General features: G+C 39.4%; 1 protein-coding gene across 2 annotated transcripts in view; it reads left to right on the top strand.

The window, feature by feature from the left end:
• The first annotated feature begins 11,716 nt into the window (after window positions 1-11,716).
• Window positions 11,717-16,191, top strand: part of gnal2 (guanine nucleotide binding protein (G protein), alpha activating activity polypeptide, olfactory type 2) — a 28,193-nt gene continuing 23,718 nt past the window's right edge. The window contains exons 1-2 of one of the 2 annotated variants that reach the window (XM_035530590.2): window positions 11,717-11,780; window positions 11,899-12,420. In XM_035530590.2, the coding sequence (XP_035386483.1) occupies window positions 11,943-12,420 (478 nt within the window). In that variant the 5' untranslated portion in view covers window positions 11,717-11,780; window positions 11,899-11,942. Of the gene's footprint in view, window positions 12,421-16,191 lie in introns of both variants that reach the window. The other variant, XR_014116835.1, reaches the window with a different exon arrangement.

The following is a 16,191-nucleotide window of genomic DNA, read 5'->3' as shown; positions in this document are numbered from 1 at the left end:
AAACACTGTTTCAGGGCAAGAGATTCTACTTTAGACTAAAATGTGAAGGAAGGGAAGAATCTTTCAAAGATTTGAATTTAGGTGAAGACACTCTGTTGTATTCTTTGCAATAAGAACATTGCAACCCTGTGCTTTAGGTTTTATACACTATGAAACAGCTTTTCAAAGCATTGTAATCGCCTTAAACACTGTTTCAGTGCAGGAGATTCTACTTTAGACTAAAATATAAGTGATGTGAAGAATCTTTCAAAGATTTGATTTTAAGTGAAGACAGGCTGTTGTATAGTTTGCAATAAGTACATTGCATCCCTATTCTTTAGGTTTTATACACTATGAAACAGGTTTTCAAAGCATTGTAATCGCCTTAAACACTGTTTCAGGGCAAGAGATTCTACTTTAGACTAAAATGTGAAGGAAGTGAAGAATCTTTCAAAGATTTGATTTTAGGTGAAGACAGTCTGTTGTATAGTTTGCAATAATTACATTGCAACCCTATTCTTTAGATTTTATACACTATGAAACAGGTTTTCAAAGCATTGTAATCACCTTAAACAGTGTTTCAGTGCAGGAGATTCTACTTTAGACTAAAATATAAGTGATGTGAAGAATCTTTCAAAGATTTGATTTTAAGTGAAGACAGGCTGTTGTATAGTTTGCAATAAGTACATTGCAACCCTATTCTTTAGGTTTTATACATTATGAAACAGGTTTTCAAATCAATGTAATCACCTTAAACACTGTTTCAGGGCAAGAGATTCTACTTTAGACTAAAATGTGAAGGAAGGGAAGAATCTTTCAAAGATTTGAGTTTAGGTGAAGACACTCTGTTGTATTCTTTGCAATAAGAACATTGCAACCCTGTGCTTTAGGTTTTATACACTATGAAACAGCTTTTCAAAGCATTGTAATTGCCTTAAACACTGTTTCAGTGCAGGAGATTCTACTTTAGACTAAAATATAAGTGATGTGAAGAATCTTTCAAAGATTTGATTTTAAGTGAAGACAGGCTGTTGTATAGTTTGCAATAAGTACATTGCATCCCTATTCTTTAGGTTTTATACATTATGAAACAGGTTTTCAAAGCACTGTAATCGCCTTAAACACTGTTTCAGTGCAGGAGATTCTACTTTAGACTAAAATATAATTGATCGGAAGAATCTTTCAAAGATTTGATTTTAAGTGAAGACAGTCTGTTGTATAGTTTGCAATAAGTACATTGCAACTCGGTTCTCTAGCTTTTATACACTTTGAAACAGGTTTTCAAATCATTGTAATCGCCTTAAACACTGTTTCAGGGAAAAAGATTCTACTTTAGACTAAAATATGAATGATGGGAAGAATCTTTCAAAGATTTGATTTTAAGTGAAGAGAAATTGTTGTATAATTTGCAATAAGTACATTGCAGCTCTGTTCTTTATGTTTTATATACTATGAAACAGCTTTGCAAAGCATTTTAAATGCCTTAAAAACGGTTTCAAGGAAAGAGATTCTACTTTAGACTAAAATATGAATGATGGGAAGAATCTTTCAAAGATTTTATTTTAGGTGAAGACAATCTGTTGTATACTTTGCAATAAGTACATTGCACCTCTGTTCTTTAGGTTTTCTACACTATGAAACAGCTTTTCAAAGCATTGTCATCGCCTTAAACACTGTTTCAGGGAAAGAGATTCTACTTTAGACTAAAATATTAATGATGCGAAGAATCTTTCAAAGATTTGAAGTGAAGACAATCTGTTGTATACTTTGCAATAAGTACATTGCATCCCTGTTCTCTAGCTTTTATAGACTATGAAAAAGGTTTTCAAAGCATTTTATTTGCCTTAAAAACGGTTTCAGGGCAAGAAATTCTAGTTTATGCTAAAATATTAATGATGGGAAGAATCTTTCAAAGATTTGAAGTGAAGACAATTTGTTGTATACTTTGCAATAAGTATATAGCACCTCTGTTCTTTAGATTTTATACACTATTAAAAAGCTTGTCAAAGCATTGTAATCGCCTTCAACAGTGTTTCAGTGAAATAGATTCTACTTTAGACTAATATAAAAATGATGGGAAGAATCTTTAAAAAATTAGATTTTTAATGAAGACAATCTGTTGTATACTTTGCAATAAGTATACAGCACCTCTGTTCTTTAGGTTTTCTACACTATTAGAAAGCTTGTCAAAGCATTGTAATCGCCTTCATCAGTGTTTCAGGTAAAGAGATTCTACTTTAGACTAAAATATTAATGATGGGAAGAATCTTTCAAAGATTTTATTTTAAGTGAAGAGAAATTGTTGTATAGTTTGCAATAACTACATTGCAACTCTGTTCTTTAGGTTTTATATACTATGAAACAACTTTGCAAAGCATTTTAAATGCCTTAAAAACGGTTTCAGGGAAAGAGTTTCTAGTTTAGACTAAAATATAAATGATGGGAAGAATATTTCAAAGATTTTATTTTAAGTGAAGACAATCTGTTGTATACTTTGCAATAAGTACATTGCAGCTCTGTTCTTTATGTTTTATATACTATGAAACAGCTTTGCAAAGCATTTTAAATGCCTTAAAAACAGTTTCAGGGAAAGAGATTCTACTTTAGACTAAAATATTAATGATGGGAAGAATCTTTCAAAGATTTTATTTTAAGTGAAGACAATCTGTTGTATACTTTGCAATAAGTACATTGCAGCTTTGTTCTTTAGGTTTTTTACACTATGAAACAGCTTTTCAAAGCATTGTAATGGCCTTAAACTTTGTTTCAGGGCAAAAAATTGTATTTTATACTAAAATATTAATGATGGGAAGAATCTTTCAAAGATTTGAGCTGAAGACAATCTGTTGTATACTTTGAAATAAGTACATTACAAGCCTGTTCTTTAGGTTTTATAGACTATGAAACAGGTTTTCAAAGCATTTTAATTGCCTTAAAAACGGTTTCAGGGCAAGAGATTCTACTTTATGCTAAAATATTAATGATGGGAAGAATCTTTCAAAGATTTGAAGTGAAGATTTGAAGTGTTGTATGCTTTGCATTAAGTACATTGCAATCCTGTTCTCTAGCTTTTATAGACTTTTGCAAACAATTGCATTCTAGTTCATTGGTATCTTGGTTATATGATTGTAAAGTGTCCTTGATCATGCAAAGGCACTATAGTGATGTAATTGTAAATGTATGTAGTATGTAGTAAATGTAATAATGATTTTGTCTTATTTAGCATGACAATTTACAATTTGTATTTATTTTCATCTTCATATTTTACTCATTTGGCTGTTATAAGAAAATTCACCCTCCCCTCCCCCATCTGAGAGATTTCACACCTCTTCTGGCCCACCCCCAGAGCCATCAGCTTCTACCCCCTGCCAATCTGTGGACACCCCTCACACCTCAAGACTGCATAGTCACAGAGGCCCCAGTAGGACACATAGGAGACGCCAGATGAGACCAAGTAGAAAATACTGTGTAGCTCTTGAATACTTTATTGTATCTGCCTCAAATTTTGCATGTTTTTGGACAAGACCCTGTTGAATCAGGAAATGTAGAGGTTGAATGAAAATAAATCTCCAGCATCAATAGAAACACTTATAAGCCTCCAAAATCAAAGGTGTTTCTTGTTTTTCGACATTTTCTTCTCTATTAGATGAGGTCAAATGGACCCTAAATGATGGAGAAATAAGTCAAGATGTGAATGGATGTCTAATCCCAAGTGTCTACTTCAGTTTGAATCCTCAATGATCATGGTGCTATGTGTACAATTTCAGATATCTGGTGTTAAAGTGAAAAAGTACAAATCGTTCAAAAATGAGCTCAAAATGGCTGGTCTGCAAAGGATAAGTACTTTGCAACTCTTTTCTTTAGCTGTTAAACACTATGAAACAGTGTCTCAAAGCATTTTAATCGCCATCGTAGAAATTTACTTTGCTTCTTTTAGTGGAAATTTACTTTGCTTTATGTTTCTATAGTCACAGCATAACAGTCTGCAGATAAGCGTGTGAGTCAGGGACACAGGGCTACTCACATACTGTCCTAAGCATAGAGATAGAAGAAGCCTTCAGCGCTCAAGTTAACCAAAACATGGAATTAACAGATATTCTGTAGGAGTCGTTTTTCTTTTTTTCCCCTCTCTTTCTTCTTTTCTGTGTATAAGGGGAGGGGGACCGTACTGCGGGTCAGTAGTTCTCTTACTGTTATACAGGGGACAGAACTCAAACTTTTACTTTTTACTACTTACTCAATGCATAAAGCTGTCTGTTTGATGTGCTCTCATTTTCCCACCACAATTTGGTGTTGTCAGCAGGATGAGCAGCTCCACCGCTGAAAGGGGAAAAGTCAACACTTCACTAAGGACGCTCCTTGGCAAGGCTGAGCTGGAGGGATGGACACCGTCCTATTAGTAATTGGTACATTAAGCCCTTTAGCTTGAATTACTGAGTGCGTTGCACCACTCGCTACTAAAAACTTCAATTGTTTGCCATTAATAGTTAAGATTACTTGGGGTAATGCTAGGGGTCCCTTAATTGCTGAGAATACATAGAATTAAAAATCTGGCACTTCCCTTTTTTCTGATGGGGTTGGTGGTCTCTCACAGCTGTCCCGCCCCTCCTCCGCCCGTCAGTCATCAGCCGGCGGTGGGAAACTAGGTTCCGTTGCTGTTACCCTGTCTGGGGCAGTCTCTATAGAAATGTCCTTCTTTCCCACAACTATAACATCAGTTTCTCCAAGCCATATCCTTTCCTCCTGGAGCATCATGCTCCCTTCCTCTGCCTCGTCCATTTCGTCCCCTGCTTCTGCCACCTCCCCTCCCTCTAGGTGCTGTCTGTTGCATCATGGTGAGCATGGCTTGATCCATGTTGTCTTCCCTCTTTCGAACTCGTTTCTGCTCTGCTCTTTTGATATATTCCTCATGATGCCTGGCATGGTCCCTTTTGCTGTATAGAAAGGGTGGGGGCTGACGTTTGTGTGCCACTGACACTGGTAGGACTGCCATGTAGAGAAAGTCACAGCTAACAGTCAGAACATAGACTGCATCTTAATATGGATGAAGAATACCATGACTTATCAGAAGACTTGTTACCATTTCAGGGCCCCAACGCCACTGAGGCAGAACGATTAGCAGCTAAATGCCAACACAATACAGTGTGTGTGTGTCAGCTATTGTGCATGCCCAACATATCAAGCAAGAGTGCCTGGTGTGCCAGCACACCAGTGTTCCATGGACTGTAATCCCTCTGAAAAATGCAGACGTAGGAGAAGTGAATACAACAATCTCTATGTGGCAGGTTATTAACCAGACCCCAAACTGGAGGTATGTGTATGCCAGATAAAGCAGCAGGTGCCGGTAGGCTGGTCCAGGTGCGTCAACTATGTGCAGATGCACAGCAATGGCACTTGCAGTGACTCCAATAGCAGTTCCCAGTGGAATTGCTCCATGACAAGCAGCACAGGGTGAGGAGAGACATAACCAGCACAGACTATTGTGGACTATTGTGGAGGGATCCTCCAACCTAGTAGTGAGGGGTTGATGGTGTTAAATGCTGAACTGTAGTCTACAGACAGCATTTTAACATTATTACCCCTCCCTTTGTCCAGGTGGGTCAGTGTGGTGTGGAGTAGATGTGCAATTGCATCAGTGGAGCGGTTGTGGTGGTATGCAAACTGCAGTGGGTCCATGGAGGCTGGCAGTGAAGATGTGATGAAATCTCTGACTAGCTTCTCAAAGCACTTCATCACGACTGATGTGAGGGCAACAGGGCGGTAGTCATTGAGGCCAGAGGGTCGAGGTTTCTTCGGGATGGGAACGATGGTGAAGTACTTGAAGCTGGATGGGACGATACCGAGCATCAGGGAGAGATTGAAGATGTCGGTGAATACTGCAGCTACCTGGTCTGCGCAGGCTTTGAGGACTCTACCAGGAAGGCGGCGGGACCAGACAGCATCTGTGGGATTCACCCTTTATGTATATAGTATATATTTGCACTACTTGTTGTATACACTGAATGACAAAGCTGACTTGACTGAGAACAGGTAGCCCTAGGCCTACCATGGCTTTGAGGGCCTGGATGATTAGGGTGAGCAGTGTGGAAGTCCAGCCAAGCAAAAGAAGGGCTCAGGACATCAACCCTGGGAACCTACGATTGCTCCTCAGGTCCATAGCCCTCCCAGTCGATGAGATACTGAAAGGTCCCATTTAATCTCCAGGAACACAATAATGCATGGATGGCATAGGCCGGTTCTCCGTCAATCTTAACAGGGGCTGGAGGGTTGATGGGGGTTGTGGCTGCAGACACCGGACTGTAGTGCACAGGTTTCAACAGGGACACATGGAAGGTGGAAATCATCTTATACGGGGGGGGGGGGGAGCTGTAGCTTATAGGATGCAGGGTAGACCGAGCTTCATGTTGAGAGTCGAGACCAAGACCCTTTGACCAGGATGCAATATTACGTTGGAGTTACGGTGACAATTGGCAAATGTTTGTCGGTATGTAAAGCTCTCTGCAAGTGGATATGGGCAACCTCCCATGTATGAGAGCCCTGTTGAAACCATTGATGCAACGCTTGCATGTCAGTGAGGGAGTCATCCCACAGGATGGGCCGGTTGATAATCGTAGACATATTGGAAGGCTGTGAGCTCAGAGGAGGAGTGTGTGAGTGAATTGCGGGAGTACTCTGCCCACCGGAGGAATTTGTGCCAGTCTGTTTGTGAAGTACATTACTGATGGACGAACCTTCCAACCTCTTAACACATTCAACCTCCCTGTTGGACTGGGGATGGTGACCTGAGGAGAGATTCATAGTTATGGGCAGCTTCTTACAAAACTGCTTCCAGACTTGTGATGTGAATTGCGAACCACAATCAGACAGACAATCTCCTCTGGTAGACCAAATATGTGAAACACATAAGAGAACATGGCTTCTGCTCTTTCCCAGACTGTAGGCAAGTGAGAAGGAATGAGGTGATATTTTTGAAAACCTGTCCACCACCACCACCATTATAACTGTGTTCCCATCAGAGGCAGGTAAGTCCATGATGAAGTCTGTTGCGATGTGGCACAGGCAGGGGCTGTAACTTCCAGCAGGGAGAGTGTGAGGGGTGTGAGACTGAGCACAGACTACACATTATGTCAATCTTTTATCTCATACATCTACAAATCAAGCATCTGAAATGTGTTTTGCAATTTCTGTCCACATATCCCACAGATCTCCTCGATGCTATCATAGACGTCACAATCTCAGCAACCTCACTGACTCACAACGCTTGGCAGCATCACATATCGTGGTGATAGCATCACATATCGTGGTGATTTACTCTGGAACTGCCAATCTGCTGACCAGAAGGCTGACTTGATCTCAGTATTAGCATCTCTACACATTTTGGCTCTAACAAAAACATGGATCAGCCTTGAGAACTTGGTGACTCCTGCTGCCCTGTCCTCTGCCTTTTCATTTACCCATTCTCCGAGGCGTCTTGGCAGGGGTGATGGCACAGGTTTACTAATGTCTTGAGAGGGGCATTTCACTCCACTTTCCTTTTCTACTCCTTCCATCTCCTCTTTTGAATTTCATGCCATTAGTGTCTTTCCCCACCAAACTTATCACTGTTATCTACTGCCAACCAGGTTCCCTGCGAGAGAAAGGGCAGAATCCTTCATATGTTATAAATTAGAAATCTGCAAGAATGTGTTAGATTTGAAACATGAGTTGAGAATGACAACTGGTTGTCCAAAATTATGCCCAGGCTATGGGCAACTTCAGATGGTGATACCAGGGAGTTCTTGAAGGATACTGTGTGGTTATGGTAAGGGTTTGGAGTCCCTGGGATGAACAGAAGGTCGGTTTTACTGGGGTTGAGCTTCAAGTGGTGGGCTGTCATGATTTCATTGACAACTTTTAACCTCGTCCATTCAGGGTTTTAACCATATCCGCTTTTCTGTAGGTGAATGACAGTTTCATTTCAAATTATACATCTGATTATATCTTTCCCAATATTCTTCTTTATGATTAAGAACTTTTATAAAAGTTGATTATACTTATAAAAGTTGATTATACTAGTCGCGAAGTATTGCTCCTGTGTGGCGTACTGAGCATTTCCTCATCCTGTGTGCTTTCTTGGTTATTGACTCCTGCTTGCTTTCCAGACCTTGTCTCCTGCCTGACCCTCAGACACCTCCTGAACGCTACCCTGTGCATCGACCCTGGACTGACCCGACCCCACATATGTCTTACTGCACGCATTAATTTCGTTCCTAAAATAATTCCTCTGCAACTGGATCTTCTATGTGTGCATTCATTACAGAATACTTTGCCTTTTCAAAACAGACTGACCCAGCAGGAGGTTTCCATGGCCGAGCTACGCAAAACCATTCAGAGACTTTCACAGGTAGTTCTTACTGTGACTGCTGTGACTCCTTCACCATCTACCGCAGTTACTCATTGTATTCCCGTGGCCATCCCAGAGCAATTCGATGGCTCTCGATGCAAGAACTTCCTGATGCAGTGTTCCCTGTATTTCTCCGGTTATGCCATGCAATTCATCACCAACAAGACTGTGTACAATTAGTTTTATCACTACTGACTAGTGAGGCAGGTGCTTGGGGAACTGCCCTCTGGGATAGCCAGGACCCAGTGTTGGTCAGAAACGGAATTTTACAATCTTTTCAAGGCTGTTTTCGATCATCCTGCAAGTGGACGGGATCCCGGAACTATTTTATGCAAGATACGACAAGGGAGGCGCACGGCAGCTGACTATGCCTGAGAATTCCGTACAGTTGCCACCGGCAGTGACTGGAATGAGACTGCCTTGGAAACCATGTTTCATCGTGGACTTTCTCCGGGACTCCAGACAGAACTTGCATGGTGAGGGGAGTTGGCTACGCTGTCCGATCTTATCAAACTCACCATTACTGTGGATAACCTACGATGGACCCATCAGCCCTTACAACGTGCACTCTGCCCACGTACTTTCGTACTGTAGGATTCTAACGACGGATCCGGTGAAGTCCCTGAGCCAATGCAAGTGAGTTGCTCATGCCTCACCCCCCAAGAACGTGCCAGACGATTCACCAGTGGATTGTGCCTGTACTGCGGTGCTAACGACTTCTACGTTCAACACACACGTAAGAACGTCTTCTCTGCTGTATATTAATCATCAGCTTATTAATCAACCCGCCTATGGGCTCAGGTTTCCAGTACATCTGGGGCCTCCTGCTGGACCTGTGGCCCTAAAGATTTATTTAGGCTGGATGCTGCAAAGTAATAACAAAAACAACACAGATCATAATATAATAATTACGTGAACAGCAACAGGAAAAAATGCAAAACCTGTTTGTATTTTCCAAACTTTGCAAAAAATGTGCATAACTACTTCTTATGGCCTAGATGAGTGTAGCCCTTGGGTCTTGTGAATTTTCTTGGGAATGCTTATGTTAAATCTTTGAATTTGAATGTCCAGAGAAGACAGGAGATTGAGCAGTTCTTTTCCTGTGCTAGAAGGTAACTTTGGTCAAACATGGAACAGCTTTGTTAACATCAAACACTGGTATGAGTCAAAATGGACTACTATATACAACTTGTGTACTGATTGGGCCCCAGATCAGCATACAGTATATGACAAAACAGAATTTCTCCAGTATGCAAAAGATAGCTGGATGATGTACTACTCCAGCCAAATATTTCAGTATGCGGCCAGAGATATCGTCATGATCATCATCGTCAAAAAAGCATGATGGATACCAACATCATTAGCAACTGCCTGCATAATGTATAATTTTATATAAATTTGATTAGAATAAATATAAATTATGTACTGATCTGTTTAAAATGAGAATATCTATTAACCAGTAACTAGCTAGCTAACAATCTGTACAGTTATTTAGTTTACCAGCACCATGTGAAAAACATAATTTAGAGGTGTCAAAAAATACTGTGCTGTATTTACAGCATTTAGCTGACACTTTTTTTTTTAATCCAAAGTGATTTATAATTATGACTGAGTACAACTTGAGCAACTGAGGGTTAAGGGCCATGCTTAGGGTCCCACCAGCTGCAACCTGGCAGTGGTGGGGCTAGAGCTAGCAACCTTCCAATTACAAGTCAAGTACCTTAAACATTGAGCTACCACTGCCCTGATAGCTGTTCAGATGATTGTTTATCATACAATGATGCACCAGCCTTGTGGTGGATAGAGCTAGTGCATATAGACAGAGTTCCATTTCACATCATCCAGGCCTATGAAAACATTTAGAAAATGGTCTCTGTAGTCACAGATGGCCTGCAGGTGAATGGAGTAAAAGAGCTTTCTGTTGAAGAAGTCCTCTTTAAACTACTTAGGGTACCTTAATCTGAATGGGGATCCGTTAATACTGTCAGCTCCAAAATAGAAAGCAGGTGAACTAGCAGATGCAGCAGAAGCCTGAACCAGTGTTCTCTAGTTTGGCAGGAGATAGAAGATGGACAACTCATTTGAAAACTGCCAAAATCCCTTCAGCAGTACAGTGGACAGTATCATGCACTGTTGTCTGGGGAACATCAAAGGCCATGCAGTAAGATATGGCACTGGCAAGCCAGTAAAGTAAAATGCCAACCTCTAGGGCATTTGCCCAGTTGTGATAGTACTCACCCTCAACTGCACAAACAAGGGAGCTGACAGTAGCTTGAGACAGGTGAAAGTCTTCTTTTCGCTCTCTATCACTGAAGTACAGATGAAGGACAGGGATGCCGGGGTTAAGTACAAACAAAAGACAGGGATGCTAAGATAAAGTTTACAGTATTGTTCTCTGCTGTCAACCTGTATGGAGGTTCAACAATGGTGAACGCCAATGCTAAACACCAGTACATTGTAACCTATTTAGCCCATCATTGCGTTGTGGAGTAGCGCAGTGTTTTGGGACACACTTGGACATTTTCATGTACACTTTCCTGTACATGAATGCTCCCACCAGTAGGCTAATTGTAGCTAATGTTGTGAACAACTGTGCACAATCGATAGTGATTAGATACAAGCGGCTAAATGGCGCACACACGCGATGAAATCTTCTACAGTGAGTGTTTAGTTTAACTGTATAGAGAAGTCAACACTAACGAAACAATGTTTAGGGCACGCGCGGGATGCACAAAGAAGCTGCACACACACAGAAAAGGCTAAGTAAATGACCTCATCAATATGTGACGGTAGCCTGCGTTTTATTTGTTCGGCGGTTGGTAGTTAAGGTAATATTATTCGCAAATAATTAGATACGTATTTACTTCACAGCACATTCTTTGAAGTAATTGCGTTGGAATGCGAACATATCAAAGCAGGAGTATTGGGACTGAAATGGTCACTGCAAAGATGACAAGTAACAGTGACAATTCTGTGATAACTCCACAAACTTCACAAATGCTTGGGTGTTCCACTTTAAATCATTTACTGAACTTTACATGTATTTTGCATTATGGTTATTTTGATTTCCTGTTATTTTTTTAATTTTATGCATCGGTTATATTCTTGTCTTACTGGTTTTCATATGGCTTCTGTCAAACTTGAAAGGTTATTAAGATTGAAATTAAATAAGTCCTAAACAAAACAAAAGCACTGTATTTGTACATCTGAGGGAGAGAAATCATTGACACTGAATATTTTATATGAAATTGCACATAGTATGTACACCAGCCTCAAACCAACCTCAATCTTCTGAGGTTGAGCTTTTCGTTTATATACGGTAAGGTGGACCTGCAGTGTCCGCAAAGGCATCAGGTGATCTACTGACTCAAAGCGTAGGTTGACTGTAGAAAACATAAAATGACATACTGCAAAAAATGTGCGTATATTTTTTTCTCATTTGGGGATTAGATATATATCTAAAATATGTTGTTTGTCTAACACTTTGAAGATTAACTAAACTGTTGAAAGAATACATTTCTTTTTCTGGATTGTAGGGTTTATTTTATATGCGAAATAACATTAACCGATCAGCCACGACATGGGACTGTGCTATAGTCTGCGACCCCGATTGTTTGGCGATCTAAGTGGATCGATTTCTAACGCTAATTCAGACTCGGACCAACAGCCTGATCCTATAATTCCATCGCGTGTTGGGGAATCTCGGCAAGAGGACTCCAGGGGAAACAACAAGACATCACCAGTACGCATCAGCCAAACACACCACTGGGACATCGGCAAGCTCCCAGCTGGGGAGCATCATCCTGGAGACGCGAACGTCGATGGAGCGCTAATTCAGAATGGAGGTGGAGGAGGAAGCAAGGGAACTGTGAAGGACCGGAGTCGACGATTACAGCTTCTGCAGACGTCCAGCACCCAAAACCAGAAAAACTGGGACAAACTAGTAGTGGAGGAGAAGGAGGCCGAGAGGGAGGCGAAGAAAGTCAGTAAGAATATTGACCGGGCCTTGAAGGAACTTAAACGGGAATACAAACAGACCCATCGATTACTTTTATTAGGTAAGTCTTACGTATAAGAAATGACAGGTCATGGGAGTTACTCGTTTATAGCGGCAGTTATAATGTAGTATGAGGCAGACGTGTCAAGTGAATGACATAAGCTGCAGGGGCGAGACGCCATGAACCTACCGCTTAACTTGTTTGTTTCCCTTTTTGGTTTGCTTTGGCTGAGACATATGAAATCGATATTCTAGCGCTGTGTAAAAGCACACGAACTAACCTGACTAGCTCAGCCTGAACTGATTTCATAGGGTCATGATTATTATGGACAGTCGGTGCGCAGCACAAGTACTTGTCCAGTACTAAAATCGTTATTCTTACCGTCTGCTTCGTTAGTGGTTTGAATACGATGTTTGGTTGTGCGAAATACACGCCCAGGGAAACCGCCGTATGATGTGAGCGCATTATGTGTACCAGTAGCTCTTGAATGAAAAAGCTCGCCTGGTCCTCGCTTTCTTGGTCATGTTGGAGATTTAGTATGGCTCAACTGTATTATTAATAAGCACTTCTTGACCGAGTCCGCTGGGGTTCTTGGTTGTTGTGGAATAGTCTGAAAGGTTTTTTTTTTTTCCTTAACACATTAAACTTGTTAGGTATCTTAACTCATGGTCTAATTTGTCTGTCATTTTAAACTGTTACTCTAGGAGTCAGGGTTTACAGTAAATTTTAAATGATTGTCTCTATGAGTTTGACACCCTCTTCTGGAGAATAACGTCCTCATATACCCTTAGAGTACAAGGAGGCATGAGTTGAGATAAGGCCTTAATAATATATTGTTGGTTAATCATTATCAAAGAATTCCATCTGTAGTTAGAAAGCTAACAGTATCAAAGCTAACATAAGAACAAGCAAAAGAGGGCTAGTATGGGTCCTTGAGTCCCTGAGAGCATAGGTCAGGTGTAATTCAGTTCTAGTGTACAAATACATGCTAATTACAAACATTATGCATACTTTCTGACCAGTGTATTCAAATACTGATCTTAACAGTATATATATATATATATATATATATATATATATATATATATATATATATATATATATATATATAATGTATATGTGTGTGTGTGTCTGTGTGTGTATTTACCATAATTACCATTAATTTCTCCCCAGATTATATTTAAAAGGAAAAGGCGCTATTATGAACCTATTTATGGGTTTTTGTAGCTGCAAAATAAAAAATATAAATTGGTTGTATACAAAAAGAACAGAAAAAAAAGATAATTGGAGAAAGGAGTCAGTCACTTCAGATTGTTTCCAATTTAACATCATTCATAAGTAATCTTTGTTTGGCAGTAACCTGGTACTTCAGTCAGCAAAGGTATTGTCAACTCTTTGTAGTGTTGCAATAAACCTGATGAACTGAACTTTGCTTCTTTGTGATGTCTTATCAGGCTACACTTTTAGTCTGATGTCCTCTTACTGAGAGTTGCAAGCTGACTGAAGTGTCATCACTCAAAATATATATATATATTAGTACAGGGTCTTTTTTTTCCTTTACATTTTAGCAGTATTTCAGTTACAAAGACAAATGAGGAAAGATAAATATGGGTATTTATGTTTGTACGCTGCACCACATAATACCGTCTGTGCTTTAAATTTAGATGCACATATTAGTACATTTAACTTTTCATATTGGTATCACTTCAAGCAGTAAATATGTATCCTTGGTGTGATGAAAGTTCATCAGGTGGGTAAGGACCAGAGAAAGGTCTTATTACATGAGGTATTCTAAGGCAAGGTTCAGCAAAGTAGTATTGTGTGGCTTGGGCACTCTCTACAATTTTGTGTAATTTAGACAAAATCTGGGAGAATCACATTTATTTATAATATTTCAAACAAACCTCTGACTGTGTGAGGAAGTGAAAAGAGTAATATGACTATATGTGCGAGGAGGTGAAAACAGTACATATTAAATGGTAGATCTCTCATAGTTACAGTTTTGCTAGTATAATTATGTTCTTATTTTATATCTTGTATTTTGTAATGTCTTGTGCTATTGCTTGAATTATTTTTTTTCTTATTTAAAGTGTAAGACTATATGATTTATATCTATCACAACATCCTCATGAAGCTATGGGAAGTGGATAATCTCCATATCAAAAGAGTAAATAGGACATGTAAAAAGCATAAAATAGACTGGGCCCAGGAAGCAAGTAGTACCCCAGCAGGGGTATCCCAGTGGTATGTGCAAAGTGGAAGCATGAGCACATAAATAAATGGGTAGAGAGACAACATTTATTGTTCTCAGTGAGACCACCAGAAAGCAGCACAAGCAGGAGGTCTCCTCAACATACTTCACTCCATCATCAGTAAGGCTGAATGAATGTTCAAAGATCAGAGTTTATTTTTCACATACATAGTCATACACAGTATAACTGGCAGTGAAATGCTTTTTTGTAACTGCTCTGTTCATGACCGAGGAGCAATAAAGGGAAATGGATGCGGGTTAATGAATAAATACATATGTCATGATGAATGAAGGGGGAATGTATAATATGCATATATACAATGTACAATTTCCAGTTTTTATGTGTGAGAAAGATCTGATGGTACAGAATGAGTATGTGTAAAGAGCAGGACATCTCATTTTATGAAACCCATGGGCAAATTTTGGGGCCACAGGTATAAGACCTACCCCAAACCACAAGTATTTACCTTGCTGTCCTTCAGTTTCCATGGTCATTTGTCCAACCAGTTGTTCTAGAGTAGGGTACCTACACTAGTGGTTTAACTGGTTGTGACTGTATTCTGAAAAACAGGAGTGAATGACACTGTTTAACAATACACAACTAAAATAACAAATTAATTTACCATAAACTAGAATACTTCTTGTTTGTCAGGCCTATTTTGAATGTAACAGTAATGAAATATGACCTTCATTGTTTAAGGGGAAGATTGTTTTTAATCCGAACTAGCCATCTAGTTCTAACCAATTAGCCAACTGTGACTAAGCAACATTCACCGTCTGTTAGACTTTTTGGCCACAAAGCTATGGCATCTGACAGCAGTGAGTCATGTTGGTTACTTTGCTTTTGGTGGTTATCTTTGCCATTTTGGTCATGGTCACTTTTATCAGCAATGCCAGTAGTCGTGCCATCATAAAACATCAAGATAATCTTTTTAGATGTTGTAGGTGTCTGATTGTTAGGGCTAACTATACTAACATTAGCACTAGCATTATGTAGGGTTTGCTGAGATTTTATAGTAGCATGCTGTTCTGACAAAAAAACAAAACAAAAACAGCTAGTCAGTTATTGCCTTTCTCTGCTCTACCAGGATAATTGGATATACTTCATTTCACTCAGAATATCACTTCAAAGCACACCTTACCCAGACTGTAGCATATCTTGTTAGCTTGTTCATACTGATCGGTTTTGATGCTGTTGATGCATCACCATATAGAAACACAATATACAGAAAATAATGCCTGTTGTTTTATATTTTAGTTTCAGTGTTATGCAAAACATATTAAACACATTTATCATTAAACAGTATATATTAAATAATCATTCTACTAGTTTACTGTATTAGCTTGTCAGTGTGCTAAAGTGCTACTGCTTACTACTTCTTAAAAGAAACTGTGATGGTATACATGTCAGTTCATTTTTTTCAAATTGTTTTTTAAAAATTGTGACATTTTGGGATAAAAAGTAAATTGCATATCCAGACAATTAGCTTGATAACTTGTTAGTCAGGTACCTTAACAATGGTGGTGCTTTACACATAATTTGCGTTCTTTGGGAGGGAATGACGGTTTTTAATCTTTAT

Source organism: Electrophorus electricus, chromosome 14 (genome assembly GCF_041902795.1).
Source record: "Electrophorus electricus isolate QZ-2024a chromosome 14, ASM4190279v1, whole genome shotgun sequence".
Taxonomy (NCBI): Eukaryota; Metazoa; Chordata; class Actinopteri; order Gymnotiformes; family Gymnotidae; genus Electrophorus; species Electrophorus electricus.
Note: the sequence above shows the minus strand (reverse complement) of the source record. Positions and strands in the feature narration are given on the sequence as shown.